The following is a 16,494-nucleotide window of genomic DNA, read 5'->3' on the forward strand; positions in this document are numbered from 1 at the left end:
TTCTACTTGGTGCTAGGAATTTGGCTAGCATGAGGGTGAAAGGCAAACTCAACATGTTCGGAAGGTCAATGACAACATACTTTAACTGAGATGTGAGAAAAAATAAACCATTACGTTGTCTTCCTTGTCCACCGTCAACTCTTTTAGCATGTCATACTTAATGAGTGCTCACAATCATAAAAGATGTCCAAGATAGTGTATTTATATGCAAACCTTTCTTTCCTTATTACTTCCTATTAATTGCAATGATGACCAAGGCTACGTTCATCAACTCCCAACAATTTTTATGCCTCATACTTTCTATGTGTGAAGTTATCACTACCCATAAGATCAATATGAACTCTTTTATTCTTTCTACTTTCTCAGGATCATAGCACATAGCAAAGCCCTTGACTCAACACTAATCTTTATTATAGATAGCTCACGGACTCAAATACAAAAAGAGATCACAATGTAGAACTCAAACTACTTGATATCAAACTTCAATCTACTAGATCAAGATACTACTAAAAGGATCGAACTTAGTAAAGCGATAAAGATAGGAGTGTGATGGTGATACGATACCGGGGCACCTCCCCCAAGCTTGGCAGTTGCCAAGGGGAGTGCCCATACCCATGTGATTATGTCCTCGGAGGTGGTGACGACGGTGGATAATCGCACATTGAGCGTAAAAGCTCCTCCAACTTGCGGATAATGCCCTTAAGCCCAGCAATATGATCCTTCAATAGAATATTCTCCTGTGTGAGATACTTGTTCTATATGCGAGCTAACTCAATCATCTTGAAAGCTTCAATCTCTGTTGGAGTAAAGAGGTTAGGTAAAGGTTGAGGGATATCTTATTCTTTCACCGCCAGAGCTTGAACCTCCATGGCTTCCTTGATCCCTTCATCCTTGTTGATCTCTTCTGGTTCTCCTCTTTTCAGCTCTATCTTCAAAAGCCAAGCATCCTTGTCTTCATTGTTGGAGGAGGATGAAGTCATGGTGCTCTAAATCTGCAACGGAAACAACTCGAAACGAAAACAGAGGATATTTGCATGATACGGTGGTCAAAACCTTCGGAAGTGTATATAATGAATTTTTACCGACCAAAATACGTAACGTGCAAGAAAACGGAGTCCGGGAGGCACACGAGGTGCCCACGAGACAGGGGGCACGCCCTATAGGGGGGGCGCCCTCCACTCTCGTGGGAGCCTCGTGTCCCTTTTGGACTACTTCTTTCTTCCTAAAATTCTTAAATATTCCAAAACTGATAAAAATTGCCATTGGAGTTGTTTTGGAGTCGGTTTACTTACCGTACCACATACCTATGCCTTTTCAAAGTCTGGAACATTCTGGAAAGTGTCCCTTATGTATTCCTCAGGGGTTGCGGTTTCAATAATATTAGTTTCAACATTGATAGGATTACCTGAAATATAGTGTTTAATTCTTTGACCGTTTACCACCCTCGGATTTGTGCCTTCGAAGTTGTTGATTTTTATGGCACCAGAACAATAGACCTCCTCGATAACGTAGGGACCTTCCCATTTTGAGAGAAGCTTTCCTGCAAAAAATCTTAAACGAGAGTTGAATAATAACACATAATCTCCTACGTTAAACTCACGCTTTTGTATCCTCTTATCATGCCAGCGTTTGACTTTTTCTTTGAAAAGCTTGGCATTCTCATAGGCTTGGGTTCTCCATTCATCAAGTGAGCTAATATCGAATAACCTCTTCTCACCGGCAAGTTTGAAGTCATAATTGAGCTCTTTAATAGCCCAATATGCTTTATGTTCAAGTGCAAGAGGTAAATGACACGCTTTTCCATAAACATTTTATACGGAGACATACCCATAGGATTTTTGTATGCAGTTCTGTAGGCCCATAATGCATCATCAAGTTTTTTGGACCAATTCTTCCTAGATCTATTAACAGTCTTTTGCAAAATTAGTTTGAGCTCTCTATTGCTCAACTCTACTTGACCACTAGACTGCGGGTGATAGGGGGATGAGATTCTATGATTGACGTCATACTTAGCAAGCACCTTACGGAACACACCATGAATAAAATGTGAACCACCATCAGTCATTAGATATCTAGGGACTCCAAACCTCGGAAAAATAACTTCTTTAAGCATTTTAATATAAGTGTCATGATCAGCACTACTAGTTGGAATAGCTTCCACCCACTTAGTAACATAATCAACATCAACTAAAATATGTGTATAACCATTAGAGGCAGGAAAAGGTCCCATATAATCAAAGCCCCAAACATCAAATGGTTCAATAATAAGAGAATAATTCATGGGCATTTCTTGACGTCTACTAATGTTACCTATTCTTTGACATTCATCACAAGATAAGACAAACTTACGAGCATCTTTGAAGAGAGTAGGCCAATAAAAACCAGATTGTAGTACCTTGTGTGCAGTTCTATCTCCAACGTGGTATCCTCCATAAGATTCAGAGTGACACTTGCGTAGGATCTGTTCCTGTTCATGCTCAGGCACACAACGTCTAATAACACCATCTACTCCTTCTTTATAAAGGTGTGGATCATCCCAGAAGTAATGTCTTAAATCATAAAAGAACTTTTTCTTTTGCTGGTATGTGAAACTAGGCGGTAAATATTTAGCAACAATGTAATTAGCATAATCAGCATACCAAGGAGCAGTACGAGAAGCATTGACGACTGCTAATTGTTCATCAGGAAAGCTATCATTAATAGGCAGTGGGTCATCAAGAACATTCTCTAACCTAGACAAGTTATCTGCAAAGGGGTTCTCAGCTCCCTTTCTATCAATAATGTGCAAATCAAACTCTTGGAGCAAGAGAACCCATATAATGAGTCTAGGCTTAGCATCTTTCTTTTCCATAAGATATTTAATAGCAGCATGATCAGTGTGAATAGTAACTTTGGAACCAACAATATAAGGTCTAAACTTATCACATGCAAACACAACTGCTAAGAATTCTTTTTCAGTGGTAGCATAATTTCTCTGGGCAGTATCAAGAGTCTTACTAGCATACTGGATAACATTCAATTTCTTATCAACTCTTTTCCCTAAAACAGCACCTATAGCATAATCACTAGCATCGCACATAATTTCAAAAGGTAAATTCCAATCAGGTGGCTGAACAATAGGTGCAGTGATCAAAGCTTTCTTAAGCACTTCAAACGCTTCTACACAATCATCATCAAAGACAAAAGGAATATCTTTTTGTAATAAATTAGTCAGAGGCCTAGAGCTTTTAGAAAAGTCCTTAATGAACCTCCTATAAAAGTCGGCATGACCAAGGAAACTTATTATACCTTTTATGTCCTTGGGACATGACATATTTTCAATAGCATCAACTTTGGCTTTATCAACTTCAATACCTCTCTCGGAGATCTTGTGTCCCAAGACAATGCCTTCATTAACCATAAAGTGACACTTCCCAATTCAGGATGAGACTAGTGTCTTTGCATCTCTGCAAAACTCGATCAAGGTTTCTTAAACAATCATCAAAAGAGGATCCATAGACAGAGAAGTCATCCATGAATACCTCACAAATCTTTTCACAAAAATCAGAGAATATAACCATCATGCATCTTTGAAAGGTAGCAGGTGCATTACATAAACCAAAGGGCATACGTCTATAAGCAAAAGTACCAAAAGGGCAAGTAAAAGTAGTTTTAGATTGATCCTTCGCTGACACAGGTATCTGAGAGAAACCAGAATAACCATCTAGAAAGCAAAAATGTGTGTGTTTGGATAGCCTTTCTAGCATTTGATCAATAAAAGGTAAAGGGTAATGATCTTTCTTAGTAGCTTTATTTAACTTCGAAAATCGATTACCATCCTATAACATGTAATAATTCTTTGCGGGATCAATTCATCTTTATCGTTAGGAAAGACGGTAATACCTCCCTTTTTAGGGACACAATAGACAGGGCTTACCCATTCACTATCAGCAACGGGATAAATAATACCTGCCTCAAGGAGCTTTAGAATCTCCTTTCTTACTACTTCCTTCATCTTGGGATTTAATCGTCTTTGAGGATCTCTAACTAGTTTGGCATCATCCTCCAATGTGATTTTGTGCTGACATAACGTGGGACTAACGCCCTTAAGATCATCCAGAGTATATCCAATAGCTTCTCGGTGCTTCTTCAGAGTTTTCAATAATCTTTCTTCTTCTTTCACTGAAAGGTTAGCACTAATAATAACATGATATATTTCTTTTTCATCAAGATAAGCATACTTAAGATTATCAGGTAATGGTTTGAGTTCAAACACGGGATCACCCTTGGGTGGAGGGGGATCCCCGAGAATTTCAACGGGAAGGTTATGTTTCAGCATAGGTTCTTGTTTAAGGAACACCTCATCTATTTCTTCCCTTTATTTCATAAACATATCGTTTTCATGGTCTAGTAAATATTGTTCTAACGGATCAGTTGGAGGAACAACAATGGAAGCAAGACCAATAATCTCATCCTTACTAGGTGGTTCCCTTTCATGAGGTTGTCTACTAAACTTAGGGAAATTAAACTCATGAGACATACCATCTATGCCAACAGTGACAATATTCTTTTCACAATTAATCTTAGCACTAGCAGTATTCAAGAAGGGTCTACCAAAAATAATGGGACAAAAGGCATCTTGTGGGGAAGCAAGAACAAGAAAATCAGCAGGATATTTAACCTCCCCACACAAAACTTCAACATCTCTAACAATCCCAATAGGTTTAATGGTATCCCTATTAGCAAGCTTAATAGTAACATCAGTGTCTTCTAATTCAATGGGTGCAATAGCGTGCATAATTTCTTTATATAAATCATAAGGGATAGCGCTAGCACTAGCACCCATATCACGTAAACCATGATAACAATGATCTCCTATTTTAACAGAAATAACAGGCGTGCCTACGACAGGTCTACGTGTCTTAGTATCTGGCCTAGCAATATTAGCAGTCTCACCACAGAAAGAAATAACATGCCTATCTAAGTCCTCATCCAAGAGATCTTTAACCATAGCAATACTAGGTTCAACATTAATTTGCTCAGGAGGTGTATAAGTCCTAGTATTACTCTTACGAACAACAGTCAAAGCTTTAGCATGATCCTTTATCCTAACAGGAAAAGGAAGTTTTTCAACATAAGCAGTAGGAACAATAGGATCACTATAGGTAATAGTCTTTTCTTTGACTGTAATAGGTGCGACTACTTTCACTTCAACAGGAGGATTATATTTAAACCACTTATCTTTAGGGAGATCAACATGAGTAGCAAAAGTTTCACAAAAAGTAGCTACTATCTCAGAATCAAGTCCATACTTGGCGCTAAATCCATGAAAAGCATCGGTATCCATAAAAGATTTAACACAATCGAACTTAGGTGTCATACCTGACTCCTTACCATCGTCAGAACCCTTATCTTCAGAGTTGTGTTTAATTCTTTCCAGTAAGTCCCATTTGAAATCAATAGTCTTCAGCATATAAGAACCAGCACAGGAAGTATCAAGCAGATTGCGATTATCAATATACAGCCGAGCATAAAAATTCTGAATAATCATTTCCCGAGAGAGCTCATGATTGGGGCATGAATATAACATTGACTTAAGCCTCCCCCAAGCTTGAGCGATGCTTTCTCCTTGGTGAGGCCAGAAATTATATATGTAATTCCGATCACGATGAACAAGATGCATAGGATAGAACTTCTGGTGAAATTCCAACTTCAATCGCTTATAATTCCAAGATCTCGTATCATCACATAGCCTAAACCATGTCGATGCATCTCCCTTCAAAGATAAAGGGAAGACCTTCCTTTTGACAACATCATCGGGAATACCTGCAAGCTTAAATAATCCACAAACTTCATCCACAAAGATAAGGTGTAAATCGGGATGCAATGTTCCATCTCCTGCAAATGGATTAGCTAGCAGTTTCTCTATCATACCCGAAGGAATATCAAAGTGAATATTTCCATAAAGTTCAGTAGGTTGAGGAGCAACTCTTTGCTCTTCTGGTTGGGGTGAATATACCCCAAACAAGCCCCTCAAAGGATTAGTTTCCATAGTGACAAGTAACAGAAAATTTCAGCACACTATATAAATGTTTCCTTACCAAGTTCCACTCACCAAAAGCGCTACACTCCCCGGCAACGACGCCAGAAAAGAGTCTTGATGACCCACAAGTGTAGGGGATCTATTGTAGTCCTTTCGATAAGTAAGAGTGTTGAACCCAACGAGGAGCAGAAGGAAATGATAAGCGGTTTTCAGTAAGGTTTTCTGCAAGCACTGAAATTGTAGGTGATAGATAGTTTTATGATAAGATAAATAGTAACGAGTAACAAGTAAATAAAGTAAATAAGATGCAGCAAGGTGGCCCAATCCTTTATTTAGCAAAGGATAAGCCTAGACAATTTCTAATAATGATAAAGGAGCTCCCGAGGACACATGGGAATTATCGTCAAGCTAGTTTTCATCACGCTCATATGATTCGCGTTCGGTACTTTGATAACCTGATATGAGGGTGGACCGGTGCTTGGGTACTGCCCTTACTTGGACAAGCATCCCACTTATGATTAACCCCTATTGCAAACATCTGCAACTACAACAAAAGTATTAAGGTAAACCTAACCATAGCATGAAACATATGGATCCAAATCAGCCCCTAACAAAGTAATGCATAAACTAGGGTTTAAGCTTCTGTCACTCTAGCAACCCATCATCTACTTATTACTTCCCTATGCCCTCCTCTACGCCCAATAATGGTGAAGTGTCATGTAGTCGACGTTCACATGACACCACTAGAGGAGAAGACAACATACATCTCATCAAAATATCGAACGAATACCAAATTCACATGACTACTAATAGCAAGACTTCACCCATGTCCTCAGGAACAAACGTAACTACTCACAAAGCATATTCATGTTCATAATCAGAGGTGTAATAATATGCATTAAGGATCTGAACATATGATCTTCCACCAAGTAAACCAATAAGTATCAACTACAAGGAGTAATCAACACTACTATTAACCCACATGTACCAATTTGTGGTTTTGGATACAAGATTGGATACAAGAGAGGAACTAGGGTTTGAGAGGAGATGGTGCTGGTGAAGATGTTGATGGAGATTGACCCCCTCCCGATGAGAGGATCGTTGGTGATGATTTCCCCCTCCCGGAGGGAAGTGTCCTGGACAGAACAGCTCTGCCAGAGCCCTAGATTGGTTCCGCCAAGGTTCCGCCTCGTGGTGGCGGAGTTTCGTCCCGTAAGCTTGCCCACAATTTTTTCCAGGGTAAAAGTGATGATATAGCAGAAGATGGACGCCGGAGGCCCACCAGGGGGCCCAGGAGATAGGGGCGTGCCCTATAGGGAGCGGGGGGCGCCCCCTGTCTCCCGGACAGGGTGTGGGCCCCCTGGCCTATTTCTTTCGCTCAGAAATTCTTATAAATCCCAAAAAGTTGTTTCGTGGAGTTTCAGGACTTTTGGAGTTGTGCAGAATAGGTTTCCAACGTTTGCTCCTTTTTCAGCCAGAATTCCAGCTGCCGGCATTCCCCCTCTTCATGGTAAACCTTGTAAAATAAGAGAGAATAGCCATAAGTAATGAGATATAATGTGTAATAACAGCCCATAATGCAATAAATATTGATATAAAAGCATGATGCAAAATGGATGTATCATCGGTCCATTTGTTTCTAGCCTTCGTCTTCAGGAGTTGGAGCGTGAAACTCAAGCGGGTCACCTCAGGATTGCAACCATCATACAATGGAGTGTTCGAGTCTACCGATAGTTGCTGCAGCTTAGCCTCCTGTATAGAAGCAACTCTCTGAGTACTCGTCTCCTTGCGAAGCAGTGCTTGAACATGAGGGTCCTGCATTATTGAACTTAGTACCGACGAACTCTGCAGCGTGGAGTCCACGTTCTCTCAGCCGCCATGTCTGGCCCCTTCTCCGCCGCCATGTCCGACCCCTTCTCCTCCGGCATGTCCAACCCCTTCTCCTCCGCCATGTCCGGCCTCTTCCCCGCTGCCATTGTCGATTATCTCTTCGTCTTGCCTCGTGTCGTCATTGCCTGCCCTGTCGGCGTCCTCAACATCATCATCCTTATCTTCAATTATCCACCAAGTATAGCCATCCATGAAACTAGTCATGAGTAGGTGCGCTTCGACACGACCATCGTCATAGGGGTCGAGCCAAGCTATTCCTTTGCATCTTCCACACGAACATAAAACCTCTGTCAGGTTATTTTCTTTCATGTCCTGCACCGCCGATCGCAACAACCTATCTACCATCGTTCCACTGACCATCATGAACGCCTGCATGGTAATAATAAACAAATTGATTATAAAAATGTGTGCATGCATCAAAGTCATACAAAAATTCGGCATGACCTTCCCTAAAAATATGACATATAGAGTTTGCCCGAAATTCGCCGAAATAGAAATAAATCGACATTTCGGCAAAATATAGGCAACTCAAGCATAATTCGGCGGCAACTCAAGCCACACACACAATTTCCATCATTTCACGCGATTATGTCATATCGCACACATACACATATTTCCATTCTTGCAAAAGCACACATTTTTAATCACCTATCTCGAGATCGAGCATGGTGATGATGATGTCGATCATGTCACCACACACCTAGGGAATGATCAAAAGTGGACAAAGCTTACTTCTTGAGATGGCTAGATCTAGTTAGGGAGGTACAGAGCTCACTTCATTAAATGGGTAAATCTACCAAGCTAGTTGGGGAAGGAGATGACTATCTAGTGGAGGGAGAGGAAAAAGAGAAAGGAGATGCATTAATGGAGGTGGTGTAAGTTAGCTAGGAGTAATAAAGAGAGAGAAAGGTAGGTAGAAGGAGAGTAATGGGGGGAGAAGTAGTGAGGAAGAAGCAAAGTGAGGGAGAGAGGAGGTGGGAGGTAGGGGAAAGTGAGGAAGAGAGGATGGCGGAGGGGGAGGGGGAGGAAAAAAGGTGGTATATGTTGCGGCTTAGCAGTAGCGCTGGTCATAAACCGCACTACTGCCATTAAAGTAGTAGCAGCGCGCTTATGGCTCACACGCTACTACTAAGTGGGTCCCGCCATGTGGCTAGTTTTAAAAATTGCGACAATTAGCAGTAGCACGTCCCAGAAAAAGCGCGCTATTGCTATGACTTTATCAGCAGCGCGCTTATAAAGACCGTGCTACTGCTAAATCTAGGTTGGCGGGAAATGTCGGTCGATTTTAGTAGCAGCGTGGTTCCGCCCAGCCACGCTACTGCTAAGTTAGTAGCAGTAGCACCTGTTTTTTTCCTGCGCTGCTGCTAATTAGCAGTAGCGCCTCCTCCTGAACAACGCTGCTGCTAAGATTCTGTGTATAAGGTTTTCCCTAGTAGTGTATTGTTAAATTGGTATGTGTTGTTTCATATTTGCCAAGCGCCGGCTGGGCGCGCGCTGGATTTTATCACGCCTGGTGAAGCGCTACAGCGGCGCCCTAGTTTTTATAGCGCCTAAAAAAAGCAACCACCCTCCCTCGCGTGCTAAAACGCTATTTCGGTGCTGCAAAAAATTTTTAGGGCGCCACCCTGCCGTGCATCTGTTGGAGATGCTCTAAGAAAAACCAAACCCAAAAACCTACATAGTTGATTTGGTTTATAAGATAAATCAAATCCAAAAACCTATCAAAGCTCGGTTAATCGGAGTGAAACCAGGCGAAAATCACCTATACCTACGACCACAAAACCTAGACAAACTTGGACGAGAGGGCTGCGACAACTGAACAAATACCACTAAGGAGCACCCTAAACTGCCAATACCTCGCTGCTGGAGAGTGAGAGGACACCACCGAAGGGAAGCAGACTTGGGCCTCCTTGAACCTCAGAGGACGACAAGCCACCATACTCTGCAGCATCGCTGCTCCATCTGTGACCGCACCTGAAGCCACCATCCCCTCTCGTAATGCTAACGCGGGAACATGCGCCAGCCATGTGGTCATAACCCCAACGGAGGGAACGATGTCAAAGATGTTGCCATGGTCTGCCCCGGCTAGCCGAGTCAAGCTTTTCAACCAGAGTAATGGACTCTGAATGGTTGGAAAAGTGGGAATGCTTAAGGATGATGTCGCTTGAAACTGCGTTGGTATTTCTCCAAAGAGGAAGGGATGATGCAGTATAGCTACGGTAGGTATTTCCCTCAGTTGTGAAACCAAGTTATTAATCCAGTAGGAGAATCAAGCAACACTGTGTAAACAGTACCTGTACACAAAGAACAAATACTTGCAACACGACGCGTAAGAGGGGTTGTCAATCCCTCCTCGGGCAAAAGATAGATTGGTTTGTATGATTTTGGATAATAGATCTTGCAATAACACACAATAAAATAAATAAAGAAAAAGTGCAGCAAGTTATTTCTGGGTTTTTGGAATAATAGATCTAAAAATAAAAGCTAATAAAAATAGATCTCAAAGCAAATATGATAATGAATAGACCCGGGGGCCGTAGATTTCACTAGTGGCTTCTCTCGAGAAATAGCACATGGCGGGTAAACAAATTGATGTTGGACAATTGATAGAAGATTGAATAATTATGATGATATCCACGGCAATGATCAATATATAGGCATCACGTCCAAGATTAGTAGACCGACTCCTACCTGCATCTACTACTATTACTCCACACATCGACCGCTATCCAACATGCATGTAGTGTATTAAGTTAATGGAGAAATAGAGTAATGCAATAAGAACGATGACATGATGTAGACGAGATCTATTCATCTAGGATAGCCCCCAGCTTATTATCCTTAATAGCAATGATACATGCGTGTCTTGCTGCCCCTTCTGTCACTGGGAAAGAACACCGCAAGATCGAACTCATCACAAAGCACCTCTTCCCTTGGCAAGAAAAATCGATCTAGTTGGCCTAACTAAATCAAAGATTCGAAGAAGAAATACGAGACTATAAATAATCATACATATAAGAGATCAAAGAAGAATCAAATAATATTCGTGGATATAGATCTGATCATAAACTCAAAGTTCACCGGATCCCAACAAACACACCGTAAAAAGAGTTACATCAAATAGATCTCCAAGAGACCATTATATTGAGAATCAAGAAAGAAAGAGAGGAAGCCATCTAGCTACTGCCTACGGACCCATAGGTCTATGATGAACTACTCACGCATCATCGAAGAGACACCAATGAGGATAATGAACCCCTCCGTGATGGTGTTTAGATTGGATCTCGTGGTTCTGGAACTTGCGGCGCCTGGAATTGTGTTCCGTCGTCTCCCCTAGGGTTTCTGGAATATTTCGGAATTTATAGGGCGAATTGGTGGTGCAGGGGGGCTCCGTGGGGGGCAGAACCCCCCTGGGCGCGCCTGGGCTCTTGGGCACGCCTTGGTGGGTTGTGCTCCCCACGAGCCTCCTCTTTGGTACTTTTTTGGCCCACTGGGTGTCTTCTGGTCCATAAAAAATCTTCAAAAGTTTTGCTGCATTTGGACTCCATTTGGTACTGATATTCTGCGAAGTAAAAAGCAGCAACTGGCACTGGACACTATGTCAATAGGTTAGTCCCAGAAAATGATATAAAGTTGTTATAAAATAATTGTAAAATATTTAAGAATGATAATATAACAACATGAAATAATAAAAAAAATATAGATACGTTGGAGATGTATCAATGGACGATGCAATCAAAGAGGGAATGACACGAAGGGCATCACCGGCACCGGCATCGACAAAGTCGAGAACCTTCGTCTGAAGCCATAAACACCACGGAAGATGAACTGCTTGAAAAGCACTTTCCACTTTCTCAGGTGTTGTAGGACTAGGTGACATATCTGTTTCATGTTCAACCAAATGCTACGGTTAACCCAGTGCCGTTTCTAAAGTTCCATAGTGCCTATGGGACTACAAACGACACCAGATTCAAATGTGAATATCGCTTGCTACAAGCTCCGAAGAAGCCATCAGATTCGACCAGCCACGATGAAAGGTCCATAGCGTAGACAGTGGCCTAGTACTGATTTGTGGGTGAGGTTTTCCATAGGGTGTATTGCAAAGATTGAGCAAACGGTTGATGTTTGGATGATGACGATGATGCATATTGGAAGGGTATTAGGAGGGTCGGTGCAAAGCCTGGGCGAGTGGACTCCACATAGGCCTCATCTTGGATGAATTCAAGGATGGCAATCTGCTTCGCCATCTTCGCTGCCTGGGCGACCTCGAACTCCGCCATGATGTTCTCCATGGCGAAACCCGCAATCTGCTCCTCCTCCTCCGGCTCTACCGCGTTGTGCGCTTCCGGATCCTCCTCCTCCTTCATGGGCTGGGGCTCCTAATCCGCTTCCGGTTGCTGCTGCACCTCCTCCTCCTTTTCCTCTGGCTCTAATGAATTCGGAGGCAGACCGGCAGTGACACGAGCAGCACGCCTGGCCCGGATCTCCTCCTCGAGCTACAACCGGTGTTCCGGTGTTGACATTCCATAGGTGGTGATCCTCTCCTGGGCCATGGCTAGCGGCTATGGGCCGGATGGAAGCCGCGGCGCGAGTAGGAAAGAACGGGGACATGCTAGGGTTCCACTGCCGCCGTTCAACTTAAATAGATAGACTTGCTCCGTCGGGCGGCATGCTTGAGCGATGCCACACGATGCCATGAATGCATCCGCACCGAGAACTAGAGGAGGCGTCTGTTGGACCGCCGGTCTCTGCGTGTGATCGCAGTCTGACGTGGCGGGCATGCTCACGCGTTCTCAGATCCGCCCCAGATATGGGCCAGGTATGGGAGTGCGTATCAATCCGGTCGTTTAGGCCGGATATGAGACGTCCGATTGGAAGACATTTCTTTGGATAGCCCGGCTGGACGTTTGAGACGGGTACGGGTGTGCGGTTGTAGATGCTCTTTTAGCACAGCTTTTGACCAACGTTGTAGCTCTTATACAAAGCATACATCATTAATAACGTGACCCACAAAAGACACTCGCGTGCACATCATGCATGTTAAATATTCAATCTGATACGCAAATGTTGAGCTCATTTGCTCACATCCTCAACCGCGGCGGTGACGTCGTCGGCGACGCCCTGTGCGGCGTCTTTGGTGGCGTCCCACGCCTCCTCCGTCGCCTGCTTCGCCTTCTCGCCCAGGTCCTTGGCTCCCTCCACGGCGCCCTCTACCGCCTCCTGTACCTTGCCCGCCGCGTCGCTGGCCGCCTTCGTCACGCTGTCCGCCCCTTCCGAGACCTTGTCTCCGGCTTCCCCGGCCGCCCCCTTCACGGTCTCGACGGCGTCGTTAGCCTGACGCACCAATGAATCAACAAACAGTCAGCATACGTAAGATCGCAAAGAACAAACACCAGCAAGTACTTTCTCCGTAAAAAATTATAAGAGTGTTAGATCATTGTTAGTAGTGATCTAAACATTCTTATATTTCTTTACAGAGAAAGTAATAATAACATCAAGTGCACGTACAGGAGTCGCTCTAGGAGGGGTTTGCAGGCAGAGGCGGCCACCGCTGACAGTGTGCGGACGAGCGGCGAGGAAACACGGCCTGGGAAGAGCCTTGCCGGCAGCGGCGCCGGTGAAGGCGGCGGCGCCCGCGCCCGCGCCTCCTCCGAGCAGCACGGAAGAAGAAGCCATCGGTCTGGGTCTGGTGGTCGGTGGAGGATCTGAGTCAGTAGTCTGGCGCCGATGGATGTGTGAGCTACTTTGCACTTGCGGTAGTACGGTGGGAGGACGAGAGGTGCAGTGCCCCGTTTTGTAGGCCGGGGGCGCGTGCATATGGATGGAGGGGGCCACGGGGAGGGAGGCTCCACGTCCCGTACGTGGAGCCGCGATCGCTGCGGGTGCATGGCGACACGGGGTGGTCGACAGGGTTGTGTGGTGCGGCGGTGCGTGCGTGACTGTCGACCGTTTGTGTGGTTGCGCGCGGCAGCCATGCTCGTGAGGGTTTTACCCAGAGAAGAAATGGAAATGAATCTTAATCTGCCCATGCTTGCCGACCTCACGTACCTTTAGACCTGTTTGGGATGGATCGAAAGAACCAAATCCTGGTGTACACGGTTGAAGTTGAAGGTCACATACATCCGAGCTCGAGATATCAACTTGCCAGAGGTGTCATCACTCATCACCGGTTTCGGTGTGCTCAACTCGATCGCAGATTGTCGAATTAGTAAAACCATTATTTATCAACGAGGGTTAACAAAAAGGGGTTAATAGGCGTACGTTACGCACTCAAGCCTTGCACTCCGTTGATTGAAGGGTTCATGTTTTTTTCCCTCCCTCGAACGAGTGTGCATATCATATACTCTATCTCTCCTATAATATAATAATATAAGATGTTATTACATATAAGATGTTATTACATCCAATATGTGAAACGAAGAAAGTATTAGAGAAAAAAGGTTTATGGTTGTGGCTATACAAGATTGCACCAAAACACATCTCTAGGTATTTGAAATAACAAAAATAAAACAAAAAACTACTACTACCTCTATTTCTAAAATGTAAGACGTTTTGACAGTTTAAATTGAACCGCTAAAACATCTTACTTTTGAAACAGAGGGTGTACACTTTAAGGATTTGTAATACATAATCGAGACTCTAGGACTAGCACAAATACCCATAATCAAAACCATTACCCACTTGGCCCATAAATCGACAAATTGGACCCATATGTTAGTGTCTAGGGATCGATATCAACCCCGTCTTAGCTCACCTTGAGCAGGTATTGAACTTGCCGTTAGCCAACTCATTCATCATGTTTTTTTTTTTGAAGTTTTGGCCAAATTTGAGGTGAAAATTCAAAGTTGTCGGTGAAATGAAAATGTTTTAGTAAACCAACATATTTTCAGTTAATATTCTAGAAAAGGTTTAGCTAAATTCTTTCTTTAGCCATGGAGGAGTTTGGAATATGCTTTTCAAATTTCTGCCAAATTTGAAGTGTGAATTCAAAGATTGTAGGAAAAATGATTTTTTTTACTGAACCAGTCAATGATCCTTAGTATTCTAGAAGAATCTAACCTCATTTGTCCAGATATTTAGGGCTTTAGAATGTTTTTGAAAATTTTGGCCATATTTGAAGTGAAAATGAATTTTTTTTAGAGAGACAAAAATCAAATCGAATCATTGTCTTTAGACACTTACATGTGGGACACATGGACTAGATTTTGTGTCAGCTGACTAAATCTCACGACTATGTATTTCTAGTGATTACTCCCAGAATTAGTTATGTGTCAAAAGCCCCTAGAGTTGTAGTTATGTGGTATGTTTGAAAAAAAACAAGTTACACGTTTAATATTTCTTCCATTATAAGAATTATTTGTTGCATAATGGCTCTTTACATCATATTTGGTTCTTGATGTTTTACCCAATTGTTTTAATTTTACAAAGATTACTAGAATTTTGACCAATATCACTGTTGTAGATTCTTACCCATCTCATAATTGCTCTAACTAGTCACACACAGAGTGAGACACGAATATCTCTATCTAAAAGTGTGTCGAGAACCACTGGTTGTTTCACACTCTCTGGGCTCCAATAGTTGGTTATGGTTCTGGTGTAGGTAGAGCTTGGATGCACGCGAACCTAGGACCTCTCCCGGGTCTGTCAATGGAGGGAGATGGATCAGGGCCAGAGGCACTGAGGCCTTTCTCGACCAACATTTTACAACGACAGGGCTTTTCTCGCTCTCTCGTGAGACAATCCAAATCATCGAGGGGGTGATGTCTGTCCTATTCCAAATTGGAAAGTATCACATGTCTTATTTTACCTTTACCTTCGGTCGTGATGGAGGAAGACATCTTGTGGGCCCCAACGATGTTGTATGTAAATTATCATGGTTTTCCTCATGTGTAGTCAGTATGCTTAATCTATATTTTAATGGAAATGCGTGGGAAAAAGCACACACCAAAATTTAGAAATGTGCAATTCTTAAGGCCAATTATATCAATGTTTAGCCAACAAAAAGTTGTAAATCAATGAATTGACATAGAGCTCAATGAAGGGATAAAACCATAGGGCTAAAAATCAGATGTGATGCAAATCATCTAAGGATTATACATATCATATGCAGAATACAACCATACAACAAGAGGAAAAGCAACATCGTCTTTCTCTTAGTTATTAAATCTGTTTTGATTATTTTTAACTAACATTAATGTGGCAATAAATGTTCAAGATGGACAGTTGGTTCCTATATACTTAATAGTGAACCACACTGTGACTCGACTAGATTTAGTAAATCAATCAACGATCCTTAGTATTCTCGAAAAATCTAAGCTCATTTGTCTAGATATTTAAGGCCTTAGAATCTTTTTGAAAAGTTTGGCCATATTTGAAGTGAATTTTTTAGAGAGACAAAAAAAATCTAGTTGAGTCGTTGTCTTTTGAACTTACATGTGGGACTCATGCACTAGATTTTGTGTCAACCAGCTAAACCTTATGATTATGTTTTTCTAGTGATTACTCCTAGAATTAGTTATGTGTTAAAATCCCCTAGAGTTCTAGTTATGTAGTATGTTTAAAAAAACAAGTTATAAGTTTAA

General features: G+C 42.5%; 1 protein-coding gene across 1 annotated transcript; it reads right to left on the bottom strand.

Annotated features, from left to right (window-relative positions):
* Positions 1–12,849: 12,849 nt before the first annotated feature.
* Positions 12,850–13,710, bottom strand: LOC100125679 (cytosolic-abundant heat soluble protein 68135). The gene is made up of 2 exons (XM_044464449.1): positions 13,421–13,710; positions 12,850–13,246 (listed from the first exon to the last, which is right to left on the bottom strand). Exons 1-2 carry the CDS (start codon positions 13,586–13,588, stop codon positions 12,986–12,988), a joined length of 429 nt encoding a protein of 142 aa, XP_044320384.1. The 5' UTR covers positions 13,589–13,710; the 3' UTR covers positions 12,850–12,985.
* Positions 13,711–16,494: the final 2,784 nt, after the last annotated feature.

This window comes from Triticum aestivum, chromosome 2B, assembly GCF_018294505.1.
Source record: "Triticum aestivum cultivar Chinese Spring chromosome 2B, IWGSC CS RefSeq v2.1, whole genome shotgun sequence".
NCBI classification, from domain to species: Eukaryota; Viridiplantae; Streptophyta; class Magnoliopsida; order Poales; family Poaceae; genus Triticum; species Triticum aestivum.

Coding starts and splice junctions, on each gene's coding strand:
- LOC100125679 (XM_044464449.1), bottom strand. CDS start 13,588: ATGGCTTCTTCTTCCGTGCTGCTCGGAGGAGGCGCGGGCGCGGGCGCC. Junction 13,247..13,420: donor CCCCTCCTAGAGCGACTCCT/GTACGTGCACTT, acceptor TTGGTGCGTCAG/GCTAACGACGCCGTCGAGAC.